This window comes from Cucurbita pepo, chromosome LG02 (assembly GCF_002806865.2).
Source record: "Cucurbita pepo subsp. pepo cultivar mu-cu-16 chromosome LG02, ASM280686v2, whole genome shotgun sequence".
Taxonomy (NCBI): Eukaryota; Viridiplantae; Streptophyta; class Magnoliopsida; order Cucurbitales; family Cucurbitaceae; genus Cucurbita; species Cucurbita pepo.
This window is the reverse complement of record NC_036639.1, coordinates 3667960-3683272: the sequence shown is the minus strand read 5'-3', so window position 1 is coordinate 3683272 and position 15313 is coordinate 3667960. Positions and strand designations below refer to the sequence as shown.

The window sequence follows — 15313 nt, the reverse complement described above, 5'->3', positions numbered from 1 at the left end:
ATCGCTGTTAGCCTCATGGCTTTAAAGCGCATCTATTAGGGAGAGGTTTCCACACCCTTATAAAAAAATGATTCATTCCCCTTTCCAATAGATGTAGCATCTCATAGTTCACCCCCCTTGGGGCCAATGTCATTGCTAGCACACCATCCAGTGTTTGGCTTTGATATCATTTGTAACAACCCAAGCTCACCGCTAACACATATTGTTCGTTTTGGCCCATTATGTATCACCGTCAGCCTCATAGTCTTAAAACGTCTCTACTAGGAAAAGGTTTTCACACTCTTCTCTCCAACCGACGTGGGACCTCATAGAGAGAGAGAGAGGATGGGGATGAAATGATGAAATGGACCCTTGTGTTAGTCATATATGCAGATAAACACACAAGAGCCATTCATTAAATGGGTATAGCATATTGACAGCTCTGTATATAGCTTTAACATCTTATCCCTATCTTTTTCTTGATTGTTGGAAGTTCTGAAAGTGATTCACAAAGTTGGTCCCATCTGTTGCCAACTTGCTTGATGATGGCATGTCTTCTTTTCCATGGCCATACATGTCTGACCCCCGCCCCGTCCCGTCCCGCCCCGCCCTGCCCCACCACCGCCCACAAATTGCTGGTCGTTTTCATCCATACCCCACTTGACAGAAAGAAAAAGACCAGCCAACCAACCAGCTAGAATCCCAATTCGGTAAAACTCCATTACTTTGGAGCTTTCTTGCTCAATCATTGCCTTTACTTTCGCTTCTTAATCTCGGATTTGACGTACTAAACTCGACCCAAATCTCTGTCTTTGCTTATCTAAACACTTTGTCCATTGAGTCTACTGCTGCTGTTGTTTTTCCTGTTTGGATGGAAAGAAAAAAAGAGAGAAAATTTGAACTGTCAGAGGGAAAAGTGAAGAAAAACAGAGACCGTTGGTGTTGTTGGGTGAGAATAGACATCAGTGGGTGATAATAGAACAGAAAGGGAGGTTTCCAATCATTAGTTACCATGACTCATTGCCACTGGTTTTTCTGCTGACATTCCGTACAGAATATGGGCTGTTAATTCATAAATTTTCCTTGTTATTTCTGTGGCTGAACTCCTTCCCTTTTGAGATTTCATAATATGCTAAACAGATGTTATTCCTTTCTTTCACTTCATAGGACTCATAGACTAAGCCTATGATTAGTTGTTTGAGTTTGTTTGCTGATATCGAAAAACGCTCCGGTTATATGCTACATACTAACTATTATAAGACTTCAAACCCGAGCTACGTAAACGTGTGATTTCCCACATTGGTTGGGGAGGAGAACAAACCGCCATTTATAAGGGTGTGGAAATTTTCCCCTAGCCGACGCGTTTTAAAGCTTAAAGCCTTGAGGGGAAGCCCGAAATGGTAAGTCCAAAGAGGACAATATCTGCTAATGGTGGATCCGAGTCGTTACAAAACGTAAGCTCTTGAGAGTCATTTGGTGTTCTGGTTCAGAATCAGGAATCGTGAGGTTCTAAAACTCATGGAGTTGATTGACTTGAGTCGAAAACTCGGGAGGTTTTTGAAACCTATATTTGGAGTACAGGGTGGGTTATATTTACTTGAGCGGAGTAAGTTCGTTTAGAAAAGAACTTCGGAAACTTTTGCATTATCAACATACTAACTATATAAGACTTCAAACCCGAGCTACATGAACCTAAACTCTTGGGAGCCATTTGGTGTGTTGGTTCGGAATCAAGAATCGTGAGGTCCTAAAGCTCATGGAGTTGATTGACTTGAATCAAAAATTCTGGATGGTTTAGTTTGGAGTAGGTGGTTATATTTTACTCTAAAAGGTCTAAGTGTTGACTTCTTCGTTCGTTTTTTTTTTTTTTTTTTTTTTTTTTTTTTTTTTGNTTGGTGTCTACCGCAGGCTAGAATTTCTCCTTGGGCCTAAGGCCCAAACTAGATTTAATGGTTTCCTCTTCGACCCTTATTTCTTTCATAATTTACCTTTGCACCACAATACTTTCGAGTCAGCTTCAGAGCTTATTTGGAATGACTTTTTTGTAAATAGTTTTCTTAATAGCTTCGTACGAGTAATCGTTGAGTCCACTTTCCACTTAGTAAGATCGTTGTCATTCTTCTTAATAATCATATAGTAATCTTATATTTAAGCTTAATATGAACTAACTGTTAATTATTTATTTTTATAATATTATATCACATCGATCGGACATTTATGTCTTAGAAAAACCGAACATCTCAGTCATTTTGATCAGCTGTTTTTATTTAGATTTTGGAAATTTGAAAAAAAAAAAAGTATTTTAAAAGTGTTTTTGAAATGTTTATTAAAAAAATTAAATATAATATTACAATCTTGAAAATATATATATATATATATATATATATTTCCCAAATTTAAAAAATGGACTACTTACTATTTAGAATATAATTGGTCAATCCAAAATAAAAATAAATAGATATTTTTTAAAGTTTCAACAACTCCAAAATAAATTTAATATTTTAGTGACCAAAATAAGATTTACGGTGATAATATTAAATTAAGTTCGATTATTTGTATTTTTGTCGTTTCAGCGTTCGATACATTTTCTTTTAAGTGGCTCTTGTAGCTCAGTTGGTTAGAGCGCTTGTTTCGTAAGCAAGAGGTCTTGAGTTCAACTCTCAACAAGAGCATATGTTTCAATTTAATATTGATCCGAGATCATGCTTGTATTAAATTCTTTTTTCAATCTTAATAATTAATTAGTTGTATTAATATTTAAAACTACATTAAAAAAATATTTATATTTTAAAAATCATATATGAATTTTCTTGCCATATTCAAAGTTGGTCACTTTTTGAACAAAAAATAAGTCCAAGAAGAAGAATAGCAGAAGGTCAAATAGAGGTGAGGTCACCAAATCCAATTTTGTTTCCACAAAATATTTTAAATAATAATAATAAATAAATAAATAAATAATAATGCCCTAATACGCAACCCAAAACTTTTATCTCTAATATTTAAAACGAGTCTCAAAAATTCCTTTTTAATATAAAAAATCATAAAATAATAAAATTCATGGAAAACTATTTAATTTGAATTTGAAAATGTTCCCTTTTTAGCCGATATTCATATTATCTTTTGTTTTTTATTATTATTATTTTAAAAAAGTGAAATTCTATAAGAATCTTATTACAATTCTTTATTTAGTTGACTTTAGTTATAAATTTCAAAACAAAATATTTAAATTCTACCAAATATAATTATATTTATATAAAAAAAATTAAACTTCTAAAATAATATTTAAAGTATTATTAAAAAAATAAAATATATAATATTTTAAACGACATATTGCCAAACTCAAACCAGAAAATAGCATTCATGAATTTATAAATATATAGATTTTTTTTCATATCAAATTGGATTACTTTAAGTTATGAATGTTCATATAACCCGAAGACCCAACAAATCCGAGGTTCGTAGCCTAAATAAAAAGATGATTGGGTTAGATTTGGTCGGGTTGAAATGAATGTTTAAAAAATCAAAAATTTAGATTGATTCGCGGGTTTGACATTTTCTTGGTCGGGTCAATCCAACCACCCGAAAATAGGGTTACAATCAAACTCTACTCTTAAGATTGTTATGAATATTAAAAATATTTTACGTTTGTAACCGGTGGTAGTGGTATTTTGTGACGTGTGACGACTCGACAATGGAATCCAACCCAACCCGATCCTTTTCGAGTTAAGTTATAAATTTTATTTAGGTTGTTCGGGTCACCAATCTAACCAATTTAGAATTTCTACGGCCATCGTTTTTATTAATATAGTTGTAAATATTATGTTTATTTATTAATATATTTTGTTTCACTTAGATTTTACTAAATTTTGTTTTAAAAAAAAAAATGTGGTTTTTATTTTTTATTTTTAAAAATCAAATTAATAAAGAAAAAAAGTAAACATATTTTTATAAAAGCCATAACAACATACTAAATTTGTTAATGCATTTTAATTAATTTCCTTTTTTTCCATATTTTTTTGAATTAAATCATTTCACAATAAAAAAAAATACATTTTAAATGGACATATTATTTTAGTAATTCATTTTAATTAGTTTAAAATATTAAAGAGATATTTTAGTAATAATAATATATTATTTCATCTCTATCATACATGAACAACGAGCTTACGATTTTGATTTCCGACCATTTTTATTAAAAATAAAAGATTATAATTTTTATTTTTTTTATTTTTTATTTTAATTCTAACCGATATGTGAATACTAACATTTTATTATAAATCAAATTGGAAAAAAAAAAATATCTCACAACAAGTGGGAATAAAACATATATTTATTAATTAGAAAAAAAAATTAAAAAAAGAATTAAAAAAATTATTCTGACAATATTCCATAATTATCCCAAAAAAGCTTCGCCTTCCGAGAAACAAGGCAAGGCCTTCCTAATTTTCTCAAGCCCACGCGCCAAAATTTGGCGGTTCATAATACTCTCTCCCGCCGACCTTGCTGGACCAATAATAATATGACACGTGTCCTCGTTTAATGCACGCGATTATGTGTTGCGATATAGAAGAACCACATTTTTTTTTCTCTCTCTCAATCTCTCTATAAATAGAACGAGGGCTTGTGATTTTGGTTTTAAGTATCCTGTAAGTTGCGCGGAAAGTGTTTTGCGTTCACGAGAATTCGACTGCCATCGTTTATCTCTCTATTTTTTCGTTGGATTTTGATTGTTGTTTTTCGATCTGGATTTTATATTGACGGATCGGGGAGATTTTTCTGTTTTATTTGGCAGTCGGAGGTGGATCGTGATCGCTTTCTGCAAAACTTGAGCGGACGCTTGATTGCAATCGTGGATTTCTTGGGATTTGATCGGTTGGAGTGGGCTGAAGGACGAGTTTGGTTCTTTGAGAATTTGGAAAACCGAGGCGCATGAACTGTTTGGGAAAGCTGGGTTTAAATTTGAGTTCTAATTCTAATCATTTCATTCCGTGTCTCTTGCTTTTTCTCCTCCATTATTCGTCTCAATTGACTCCTTTGTTTAATTTGGATAATAAATCCATTGATCCCTTGTTATTATTGGTTTTGAATTCTGATTCCAATTGTTTACTTAATAATAAACCGACGACTTAAGTTGATTGCTGCTCATCGGTGACGGATGGAGTCTAGTTCCAGGAGTAATTCCCAACTTCGTAAAGGTTCGCTGACCCCCTTTCTTCTCTATTCGTATATCCTTTTTTTATTTTTATTTATTTTTTTATTTTTTTACTCTTTTGATAATGTATGATCAGCTGAAAGAGCCGAATGCGGCTTCATTTAGTACCTGGGGAATCAGAACGAAATAAAGAAATGGTGATCGATTTGAAAAATGGGGAAATTATGTTTAGGATTGATAGTTTTGAGGGGTATATCGTAATTGTTTGCTCGGTATTGTGCTCGATTTTGTGAACTCTGTTTCTGGTACAGTATAGATATAATTTAATGAGATGCCATGTATCAAATGTTCGGGATCTGAGGACTTTCTGTTTCTCAATGAAGGAAAATTGTGTTAATCATTATGCAATAGCTTTGAAGCAAAACTTCATGATATACGTATCATAATTTTTGTTCAACGAAGTTGAATTAGAATGCTAAAACTTTTGAATGTTGCTAGTGTGATTGTCCCCACACGTTGGAACAGCATGTGGTTCTTATTTGACTTGTTCATATGTTCGTCTGCACCAATATTTTTGAGCGTAAATTGAACACCTTTGTTTATATTAAGTGCTAAATAGACATCAAATGTTTTATATAGTTCTGTGTATGCTCATGGTAGAATTTTGGTTGATGCAGCTCTCTGCCAATCAAATCCTGAGAAAGGACCGGTGAGATCACCTTCTGTGATTGTCATTGGCGGTGGCATTGCTGGAGTAGCTGCTGCTCGTGCTCTTCATGATGCCTCCTTTCAAGTATGTACTATAAAGATCGAAAGAAAATTATTTGTTAGCCCCATAGGAAACCAATTTATTGAAAGGTTTCAGAAATCTGGAGAAATTAGATTTACTTGCATGCACTTTGGTGTTTTATTTCAAGTCGATAATTTTTTAATTTCCGTTGATCAGGTTATCTTGTTAGAAGCACGGGATAGACTTGGTGGTCGCATATATACTAATTATTCATTTGGTTTTCCTGTTGACCTTGGTGCTTCATGGTAGGCTTGTTATTTTAATGTTCTTTTCCCTGAGAAAGTAGCGATAATCGCCCACATTTATGTTCTAATATCACTTACTGTTCATTTTCAGGTTACACGGGGTATGCAAACAAAATCCTCTGGCCCCCTTAATTGGAAAATTAGGATTACCCCTATACCGAACCAGTGAGGAAAACTCTGTATTGTATGACCATGACTTAGAAAGGTAAATATGCTAATTATGAAATGACGGGTCTTGTTTTTGTCGTTTGTACCCTTCTCGGATTTTGAAGTGTATCCGTTTCATTGTTGGAGTTGTTTATTATTGTTGTTGTTGTTATGGGTGGATAGTTATAAATCTAATTTGTTTTGCAGTTATGCACTCTTTGATATGGAAGGGAAACAAGTTCCTCAAGAGCTAGTGAGAAAAGTTGGAAAAGTATTTGAGGCCGTCTTAGAAGAGGTAGGTTATCTTTAGAAATCTGAAGTTCCTGATTTACTTAATTTTTAGTAAACTGTATTCTTTTTCCCTTTTGGTTGTGTATCAACTTCTCTGAGTTGGTTTCCTACGCTTTATACAGGCTGATAAAATAAGAGATGAATATACTGAGGACATGACTGTAAAACTTGCATTCTCAATTGTTTTTGAAAGAAGACCAGAATTGAAGTATGTTTTTTCCTGATGTGGTTATTTTAGCTTGTCTTTATTTTTCTTTCATCTTCAACTTAATTGATAAACATCCTTAAACACAGGATGGATGGGCTTGCCCACAAGGTTCTTCAGTGGTATCTCTGTAGGATGGAAGGATGGTTTGCTGCAGATGCCAATACTATCTCACTAAAATGTTGGGATCTGGTATTTAATGATTAGAATCTTTATAATAATGTCTAGTTCTTTCTATATCTTCACATGTTGGAGGATCATATAGTGCACACTGAATAGCAATACATATTTGCTTTTGATATCTATGGTCATTAACATATGGAACCTGAAATTTGCTAGTCTTAGATGTTCAAATGATATTGGCTATAGTAGTATAGTTGCAATGTCTGTTTATCTTTAGTTTCTATATGCAATTATACAATTAATATTGGCTATAGTAGTATAGGTGCCCGTTGTGTTCTTTCATTTTTTTCTTAACGGGAGCTCGATTTTTGTCAAAAGAGAAAGAAAACATTACTTGGGAATGTCTTATTGGCCACTAGCAAATAAATTTACTTTGCTTGGCTTAGAGTTAGGCAGTTGAAACACCATAAAATGGTATACTAGGTCGACAATGACAGGTTCTGTTCCAGTACTTGCCAGCTTTATTAGCCTTTAACTACTTGCACACACACCATAAAATGGTATGCTAGGTCGACCATGACAGGTTCTGTTTAGTTCATGCCAGCTTTATTGGCCGTTGACTACTTGCTCTTCTGGCATAATCATTATGCTTTTTTGCCCATGGCTTGTGGTTGTGGGCATCAAACTAGGACAGAGAATACCTGATTTAGTCTGGAAACAGATCGTAGGAGAGAGGGAAAATCTTTGAATTACGGATAAAAGCTGCTTCATGAATTTCACTTTGGTTCTGTTTCTATTTGTGACGCAATAGTCTATCAGGGGCTTATCAACATGGGGACTTGATGTTTCCTTGTGGACAATTTACTAATTTTACACTAAATTTAATGTCTTTAAATTTAGATGGATGATATATATCTTATACAAATTCACATGCTTCCACCAAGTACTATTATTATTAGTGACATGTTGGGTGTAAAATGGCCAAGAAGCTCAAACTTAATAGGAGTTCTAGAGGATAATCTAAATGATAAAATCAATTCCAACAACTTAAAACTTTTTGCATTAGAACTCTTGAGAATGTTTGTTCTTTTCATGCTCTATTTTCTTCTACCTTTTTTTTTTTTAAAGTATCATTCTGATTATTCCAGGAAGAGCTGCTGCCTGGAGGTCATGGGCTAATGGTAAGGGGATACCTTCCTGTTATCAACACTCTTGCAAAGGGTCTTGACATCCGTTTGGGTCACAGGTAAAGCTTGTTCTCTACTTTTTTTGTATTCCTTTTAATTCATGTTTCAACGCAGACTTCAGCTTATGATTTGGAATCTTCCTTGGTTCTCAGGGTTACAAAAGTTGTTAGACGATATAATGAAATTAAGGTCACGGTCGAAGACGGGACAACATTTGTTGCTGATGCTGCAATAGTTTCTGTCCCTCTTGGGGTGCTCAAAGCTAATACCATAAAGTTCGAGCCGAAACTCCCAGATTGGAAGGAATCCGCCATATCTGACCTTGGAGTAGGGGTGGAGAACAAAATAATACTGCAATTTGAACAAGTTTTTTGGCCGAATGTGGAGTTTCTAGGAGTAGTGGCAGAAACAACATATGAATGCAGCTACTTTCTCAATCTTCACAAAGCCACTGGGCATTCTATTCTCGTTTACATGCCTGCCGGGCAGCTGGCTGAAGACATAGAGAAATTGTCCGATGAAGCTGCTGCTAATTTTGCTTTCACACAACTCAAAAAAATTCTTCCGGATGCTTCTGAACCGGTAAGATTTCTTCTTTCAAATATTTCATTTGCAACTGGACATAGAATTATGCACACAAATAAAGATCTTGAATTAAAAACTCATCATTATTTTAAAATTTGCAGATCAATTTCCTTGTTTCCCGATGGGGAACAGATATTGACACACTTGGATCATACAGTTATGACATAGTTGACAAGCCCAGTGATCTGTATGAGAAGTTGAGAATCCCCATCGATAACATATTCTTTGCAGGGGAGGCAACTAGCACAAGCTTTCCAGGGTCAGTGCACGGCGCGTTCGCTACTGGTGTAATGGCTGCGGAGGACTGCAGAATGCGCGTCCTCGAGCGCTATGGGGAGCTAAATATATTCCAGCCAGTCCTAGCTGTGGAGCCGGTATCAGTACCTCTACTGATCTCTCGCCTGTAAGTTGAAGGGCTCCTTCAATATGTTTGTTCGGTATTGATGGGTTTGGCTAGGCCAGTGGTATAGAAAAAATCACTGTTTTTGCATATCAGTATTTCAGTCAAATGTTCTTATAGATTTCTTACAAGTTGCACCTGGATTTTGGTAGTAGTGATTAGGAATATGCTTTAGTCTAGACTTTTCTCCTTGATGTCGTAAAACATATCCAACTGTCTTTAGTCTCTGTTTTTGTCTTTATGGACATTTACATTTTTTCTCGCGGTAGTTCGTAATGTAATCGATAATGATTATTATTTATCATGCAATGTTAACGTCAATTTATGCACCTCTCGTTGATTCTTAAAGTTTGTCTTTAATCTCTTTGGACATATACCTCTTCTCTTCTCTCCCCTATAATTTGTGACAATATAGGTGGGATATCGAGATTTGAACCTCGTCAATGATATCATTACTATTTGTCAGTGTCTGGACTGCGCATCTCGTCTCTTCTCATGGAACAACTGTCCTATTCTATTTAGTTGTCATGATATTTTAGGAAAGTGGTCACAATAGCTTGAATCATTTTCCAGCATGGATCCTTTTGACTCTGGGGCCACCCAATTAATTGCACGGTAACCGATTATTGGCGAAATATCTAATGAGAACAATGAGAAGAATCTGTTCACCAACATGTAACGTGAAATATCCTTGTAATGTTCCTCTAACATGTGAGTGAAATTTGAACCAAAGATCTAGATTCGTGATTGTTGGGCAAGTTGTGTATGGTCCTTTTTATAATGTGATGCCAATGTGAGCATAAGGCTGCCATGCCTAACAGGGGGCTGTCACTATAATTGCTTGCCAAGTTGGCTGTTGGTATATGGCTGCTTGGAGTAAAAGCATTGTTGGCCATATTTGCTGTGGAAAGCTTCGGATTTTGTTAAATGTATGATTTGAGGAAAAGTATATGTTCTTTTTAGTACAAAAGTAAGTGCTCTTTTGATTTAAATTATTGCTGGCCAATGGCCTTCGATTTGAATGCCAAAATGTCCACACAAAAAAAATGGTGATATGATATTTAGATCTCATTATGCTCCCAAAAAGAAGTTTGGATCTCATTTTGTTGAATTGATGTTTAACTAACTTTTTTGTTTTTAAAATAATATTAAGGATCAAATGGAATACAAACAAAAACAATCCTAGTAATTTAATGCAAGTGGAATATAAGAGAATTATAAAATATTAAAAAAACATGAATTAATTTTAGTTTTTTTTTCATAAAAATAAGCTTTAGATGTTTAGAAATACCATATTATATAAACAGAAATATTATATTTGGATTAAAAATTGAATACTTTTAGCTGATGTAACTCAACCGAAGATATTTCTGTAAAATAGGTCTAGAAAATGGCATAGAAATAATAACCACTTGAAGAGGTAAAGCAATGTCTTATTAAAAATGACTTAAATTATTGATTGTGATATTGAAACGTTATATCCATGCACCGATAGTATCTTAGTGAAGTAGGTGTTTTCAGAGGATCTTTTATTTTGTGTCCAATCCCGAAGTTAGTCTAATATATTCTTGTGCATTCTTCTAGGGAGAAGACACTCACTCTATGTTTTGGTTTTGGATCCCAAATTCTTCTAGGGCTTCTCTTGTAGTTCTTCGGTTTGTTGCTAGTATTTTCTCCCCTCAACTTCGTCTACTTTCTTTTCTCACTAGAAATTACAACCGTTCGTTATTCCATCCAAAGAATCTTCGTAAACCTCTTTAAGGATGTATATAGGTTTTACACGTTTTGTAACAACTCAAGCTCACCACTAGTAGCTATTATCTTCTCTAAACTTTCTCTCAAGGTTTTTAAAATGCGTCTGCTAGGGAGAGGTTTTCACACCCTTATATATAAAGAATGCTTCGTTCTCCTCCTCAATTGATGTGGGATCACACAATCCACCCCCTTCAAGACCTAGTGTCTTTGCTGACGCACTGCCTCGTGTCCACCCCTTCGAAGCTTGACCTCCTTGTTGGCACATTGCCCAATATCTGCCTCTTATACCATTTGTAACCGTCCAAAGAAAGAGTCAAACACTTTGAATCCTTACTTCGCGATGATGCATTCCGATGATGCATTCTTTGTAGATTTGCATCACTTGTTGTAGGGTTGTTAATTTGTTGAGGCTCCCCGGTAGAGTTTGCTTAGTTTATGTTGGGTGTGGCACTGTGATTTCTATGCTTGAAGAAACTAAATCTATAAATACGTTATCCTTCCCTATTATACGAATTTGAATTCTAACATAGTTTTGTTCCTCAAGACTACAGCTTATCCAGCATCAATAATTTATTGTCATCAGATCAAAATAAGATAGCACTGGCAAACTAAAAGTAGATGCAAGGTTAAGAGGAATATTGAGAAATTTCGAGTCGTTTTGGATTGGAAGAAAGTAAATAGATTACATCACAACAAATAAACATTAGTGTATATTGCTCAGTTACAAGAATAAATGTACATTGCTGAGCAAGAATGGTAAAAACAAACAATCAGTGTTCAAAATATCCACCCACTCATCTCTCTACATGAATTCATCCTTCCTAACTTCACATTTATATAGTTTTGGAACAGAGTTTTTATGTTCCTAAATTTATAGATTGAGTTTGTCCAGTTACGACTTACAGCATAGTTCTTCACATTTCGCCAGACTCCTTCGTTTCGGTCTCTAAGAAGGTGAAATATATACGATCTTCAATTCATTTCGGAGCTAGTTTGAAGTCGATCATCCTGTACGGAAGAAAAATGAAATTTTGCTTTATGATATGGAGAAAGGAAGTTGTCAAAAGCTTGGCAGATCTAAAATGAATTATTAGACTGAAACCTTGGAATAAATTAATGACTGGCTATAGAATACTGCTGAAGCTTTCAACAGGATCTGATTCTTCAAGCATGGCGGCTGCCTGGAAGCAGTCTACTGCATCAGCCATTCGTCCTTCGTCCCTATGGATCACCCCCAAGTACAACCAAGCCTTACCGTTGGTCGGATCTAATCTCAATGCGTCGGAAAGTAAGCCTCTTGCTATAGGCAATGCATCCGGGCCTGCTTTCGACCAAATAGCACCAATCAAAACCTTGCAAGGAACGTAAGTTGGTTCAAGTAGAAGAGCGTTAATGTATACAGCTAGGGCTTCCTGTATTTTCTCACATCCTTGGTGCATTAGACCTGATGAAACAACGAATGATGAACAATTTAGCTGCGAGATAGGACATCGATGCATACAATACACTACATCAAATACCAATATTTTGTGGCGTAAATGAAAAAATTGAAGACTCTAATCACGGACATAAATACTAGCATCCTAATCTTGTAGCCATTATGCAAATCATTCTTCCCAGGCTTTTGTTTTTTCTGTCACTGCTATTTTTATATGATGAGTTCTTTTGTTATCTTGAAATCCTTAACAATGGTGAAGACAGGAATAACAAGGGATTTAGCAACAATGAAGACAGGAATAACAAAGGATTTAGCAACAAGTTAATTATTATAGTGTCATTCTGAATCAGCAAATTGACGAATTCTCTACTTCCGTCTTATTGATTGCCATCTAAATCTACCAAGGGTTATATTTAAGTAACATACTGATTGACATTGAACAACATTATGCATACATGCAAATCTTGTATGAGAGGGAGGGGGGCTACGCCAAATTCATAAAAATTAAATGTTGCCAAACAAAAGATCTCAATCCAAAATAAAAACTTCTGAGCAAGTATTATGAGGAACATGCACAAAGCTAAGACTTGTATTACTTTGAAGTGGTGAAGAAGACAAAGACAAACGAATTCGGCTGAGCAACCAAAAAGTTTGGATTTTGTCGATAGAGTTATTAAGATTTCATAAGACTATCTAAATGGGAGATCATAGAACTCATCAGGGCAGACACACACTTGAGAAAAATTCCTACTTCTCGCACTAATATGGTCCGTCCTGTTGTAGGAGATAAACGGCAGCCGTGGCAGTCTTCGACAAAGTCTAAACTATGAAGTTCAGCACAGGTTGGCAACATGAGGTTAGACCAAGTTTTGAAAAGAACCTAGTTTAGCAACTATTTCAGAGAATTTATAGTAATTAACAATTTTCCAGATCCAGACAGAATGTTAATTGATAAACTTGAAGGACAAAGATAGACAGTGAAAGTCAATTCATGAAAGAGATCCTTTGCTTATGAATTTTCATTTTTCTATAACAATTGAAGTATTAGCTAATCTTTCAGAAGCAGGCAAGCAGTATAAGAGTGTCAAGGTGCACGATAACGATTTTGAACGGCTTAGAAGATAACAAATGACAATATTAATTCATAAAAATAAATACATAAATAAATAAAAGTATTCAGATCTTGCCTTCAGTGTGTAGTAATTCTGGGGAGAACTCTTTCAGCTCTTTTGCTTTTCCTAGACATATCTCTGCATCTTTCCAATGTGAAAGGCTGGAGTATAAATTGGCTAGACCATTCCAAACTTCAAATTCATTCAATTTGTCATCTTCAACCTATAATTGAGGCAGAAAGTGAATCATACATGTATACAAAATATATTTTGTCCGTAAGTTACATTCTATTTATAAGGCCGAGATCAAAGAAAGAGATAATAAATATACAATTCGGTGAAAAGTAGTTCCATTGACAACTTTAATGTTGTAGACTCCTTGTTATTCTAGGATACAACTTCAACAAAATAACTTGTGCATACCAGAAGGTTATAAGCTAGTAACCCACATATTCTACAGTTAAAACCAGCGACAATTGACTGAAGTTTTCTTTTATAGAGTTAAAACGCATTTGAACTACTTATTTTCTTCTGCTAGAAAAAAAGTAGGAATTATATTTAAAATAGAAAGCTAAATTTCCAAATATAAAGCAAATTCTAACCTGAGGGACGATTCTGAGCGGTCCAAAGGATTTCTTTTGTGCTTGAACTAATGCAAGGAGATAACGGTATGTTTCAATAGCATCCATATGTAATGATTGAGAGATTTTCAGCTTTGCCTTGAGTCTGAGAAGTGGTCCTCGTTCCCATTTTGTGGTCTCATCCATTGCAGCGTCAGTGACCACTTCCGCCTCTGGAAATCTCTTTTGGGCAGACAAAACAAGAGCGAGCAACTGCCAGCCTTTTAAGACAGAGCCACCGGTTCCATCAATGAACTTCTTTGCATATTGCAATGCAGCATTCAAATTCCGATATTCGGAATACTGTACTCCTAACTCAAGCATCAAATCTAAGTTATTTCTCTCCAGACCATTTGCAGCCTCAAGAGATTTCAATGCCTCTGACTGAAGACGGGACCTCTCGAAGTCAGAGGAAGAAATTTTGGCTTGTTTTCCCAAGCAAAGACCTAACATGCGAAGACCCACACCCTTTAAATGCTCTTCATCTCCTATACAATTATCCATTGCCCGCTGGGCGTATTCAACACCTTCAGCAGCTAGATAAGGATCCTCACTACAGATCTTGGCAGCCAGTAATAAGGCTGCTACATCGCCTGGTTGCTCGTGTTTGTGTAGAGTCTTTCTCAGAAGATTCAAGGCAACTTTGTTCTGTCCTGCTGCACAATAACAAAGAGCTAAATACTTCCAACGATCTACACGGCGATATACCCCAGGCATGACCTCTTCAAATTGTTTTGCTAAAACAGAAGTCTGTCTGCATGAGGATAGAGCAAATATTAGGTGCTCCATCACGGATGGATCCCATTTTGTATTACCAAGGAAACATTCCTTCACAAGAAGCATCAAAAGTAGAATTGCTTCTTCCAAATTATTTTTCGGTACATATGAACCTTCAAGTTGAACAGCTAGACTAGGAGGACCAGCGTCTACTCCACTGTAAAGCAAAAACACAGCAAATCCTTTCTGGATCCTAGCATAGCTGTCATTACTGAGGTTCCATTGGTTTAAGAGAGCACGCCTATAGGCAGATATTGCTTCCTGGAAACAGCCAGCCTGCTTCCACAGCTCAGGGAGGAGTTCAACAGCCTGATTGACAGTCTCTTGCAATCTATCATCCACTTGCCCGTCAGGAATTCCTTGTTGGAATATCTTCTCTATGGCGTCAAGTACACTAGTACACTCATCAGCAGCCTCTGAAAAGTCCCGTATTAGTTAGAATTTGAGATGCACAATTAAAAAAAAAAAAAAAAAAAAAAAAAAAAAAAAAAAAAAAAAAAAAAAAAA

At 35.2% G+C, this 15313-nt stretch overlaps 2 protein-coding genes and 1 non-coding gene across 4 annotated transcripts in view; 2 read left to right on the top strand and 1 right to left on the bottom strand.

The window, feature by feature from the left end:
- The first annotated feature begins 2577 nt into the window (after positions 1-2577).
- On the top strand, positions 2578-2651 carry TRNAT-CGU. The gene has a single exon. It is a non-coding gene; the product is annotated as a tRNA-Thr (tRNA).
- Positions 2652-4612: 1961 nt separating this feature from the next.
- LOC111788589 (probable polyamine oxidase 2) lies at positions 4613-9435 on the top strand. Its single transcript, XM_023668972.1, has 10 exons — positions 4613-5174; positions 5809-5924; positions 6078-6166; positions 6258-6371; positions 6521-6608; positions 6727-6812; positions 6899-7001; positions 8081-8178; positions 8272-8701; positions 8806-9435. The coding sequence occupies exons 1-10, from the start codon at positions 5135-5137 to the stop codon at positions 9109-9111; spliced, it is 1470 nt and encodes a 489-aa protein (XP_023524740.1). The 5' UTR covers positions 4613-5134; the 3' UTR covers positions 9112-9435.
- Positions 9436-11497: 2062 nt separating this feature from the next.
- The window catches only part of LOC111785307 (protein NPG1-like), a 6440-nt gene continuing 2624 nt past the window's right edge, over positions 11498-15313 (bottom strand). For both annotated transcript variants that reach the window (XM_023665719.1, XM_023665726.1), the window contains exons 4-7: positions 14012-15222; positions 13485-13632; positions 11962-12303; positions 11498-11867 (exon numbers count right to left, since the gene is read on the bottom strand). In XM_023665719.1, coding sequence (XP_023521487.1) covers positions 11984-12303; positions 13485-13632; positions 14012-15222 — 1679 coding nt within the window. In that variant the 3' untranslated portion in view covers positions 11498-11867; positions 11962-11983. The remainder of the gene's footprint in view (positions 11868-11961; positions 12304-13484; positions 13633-14011; positions 15223-15313) is intronic.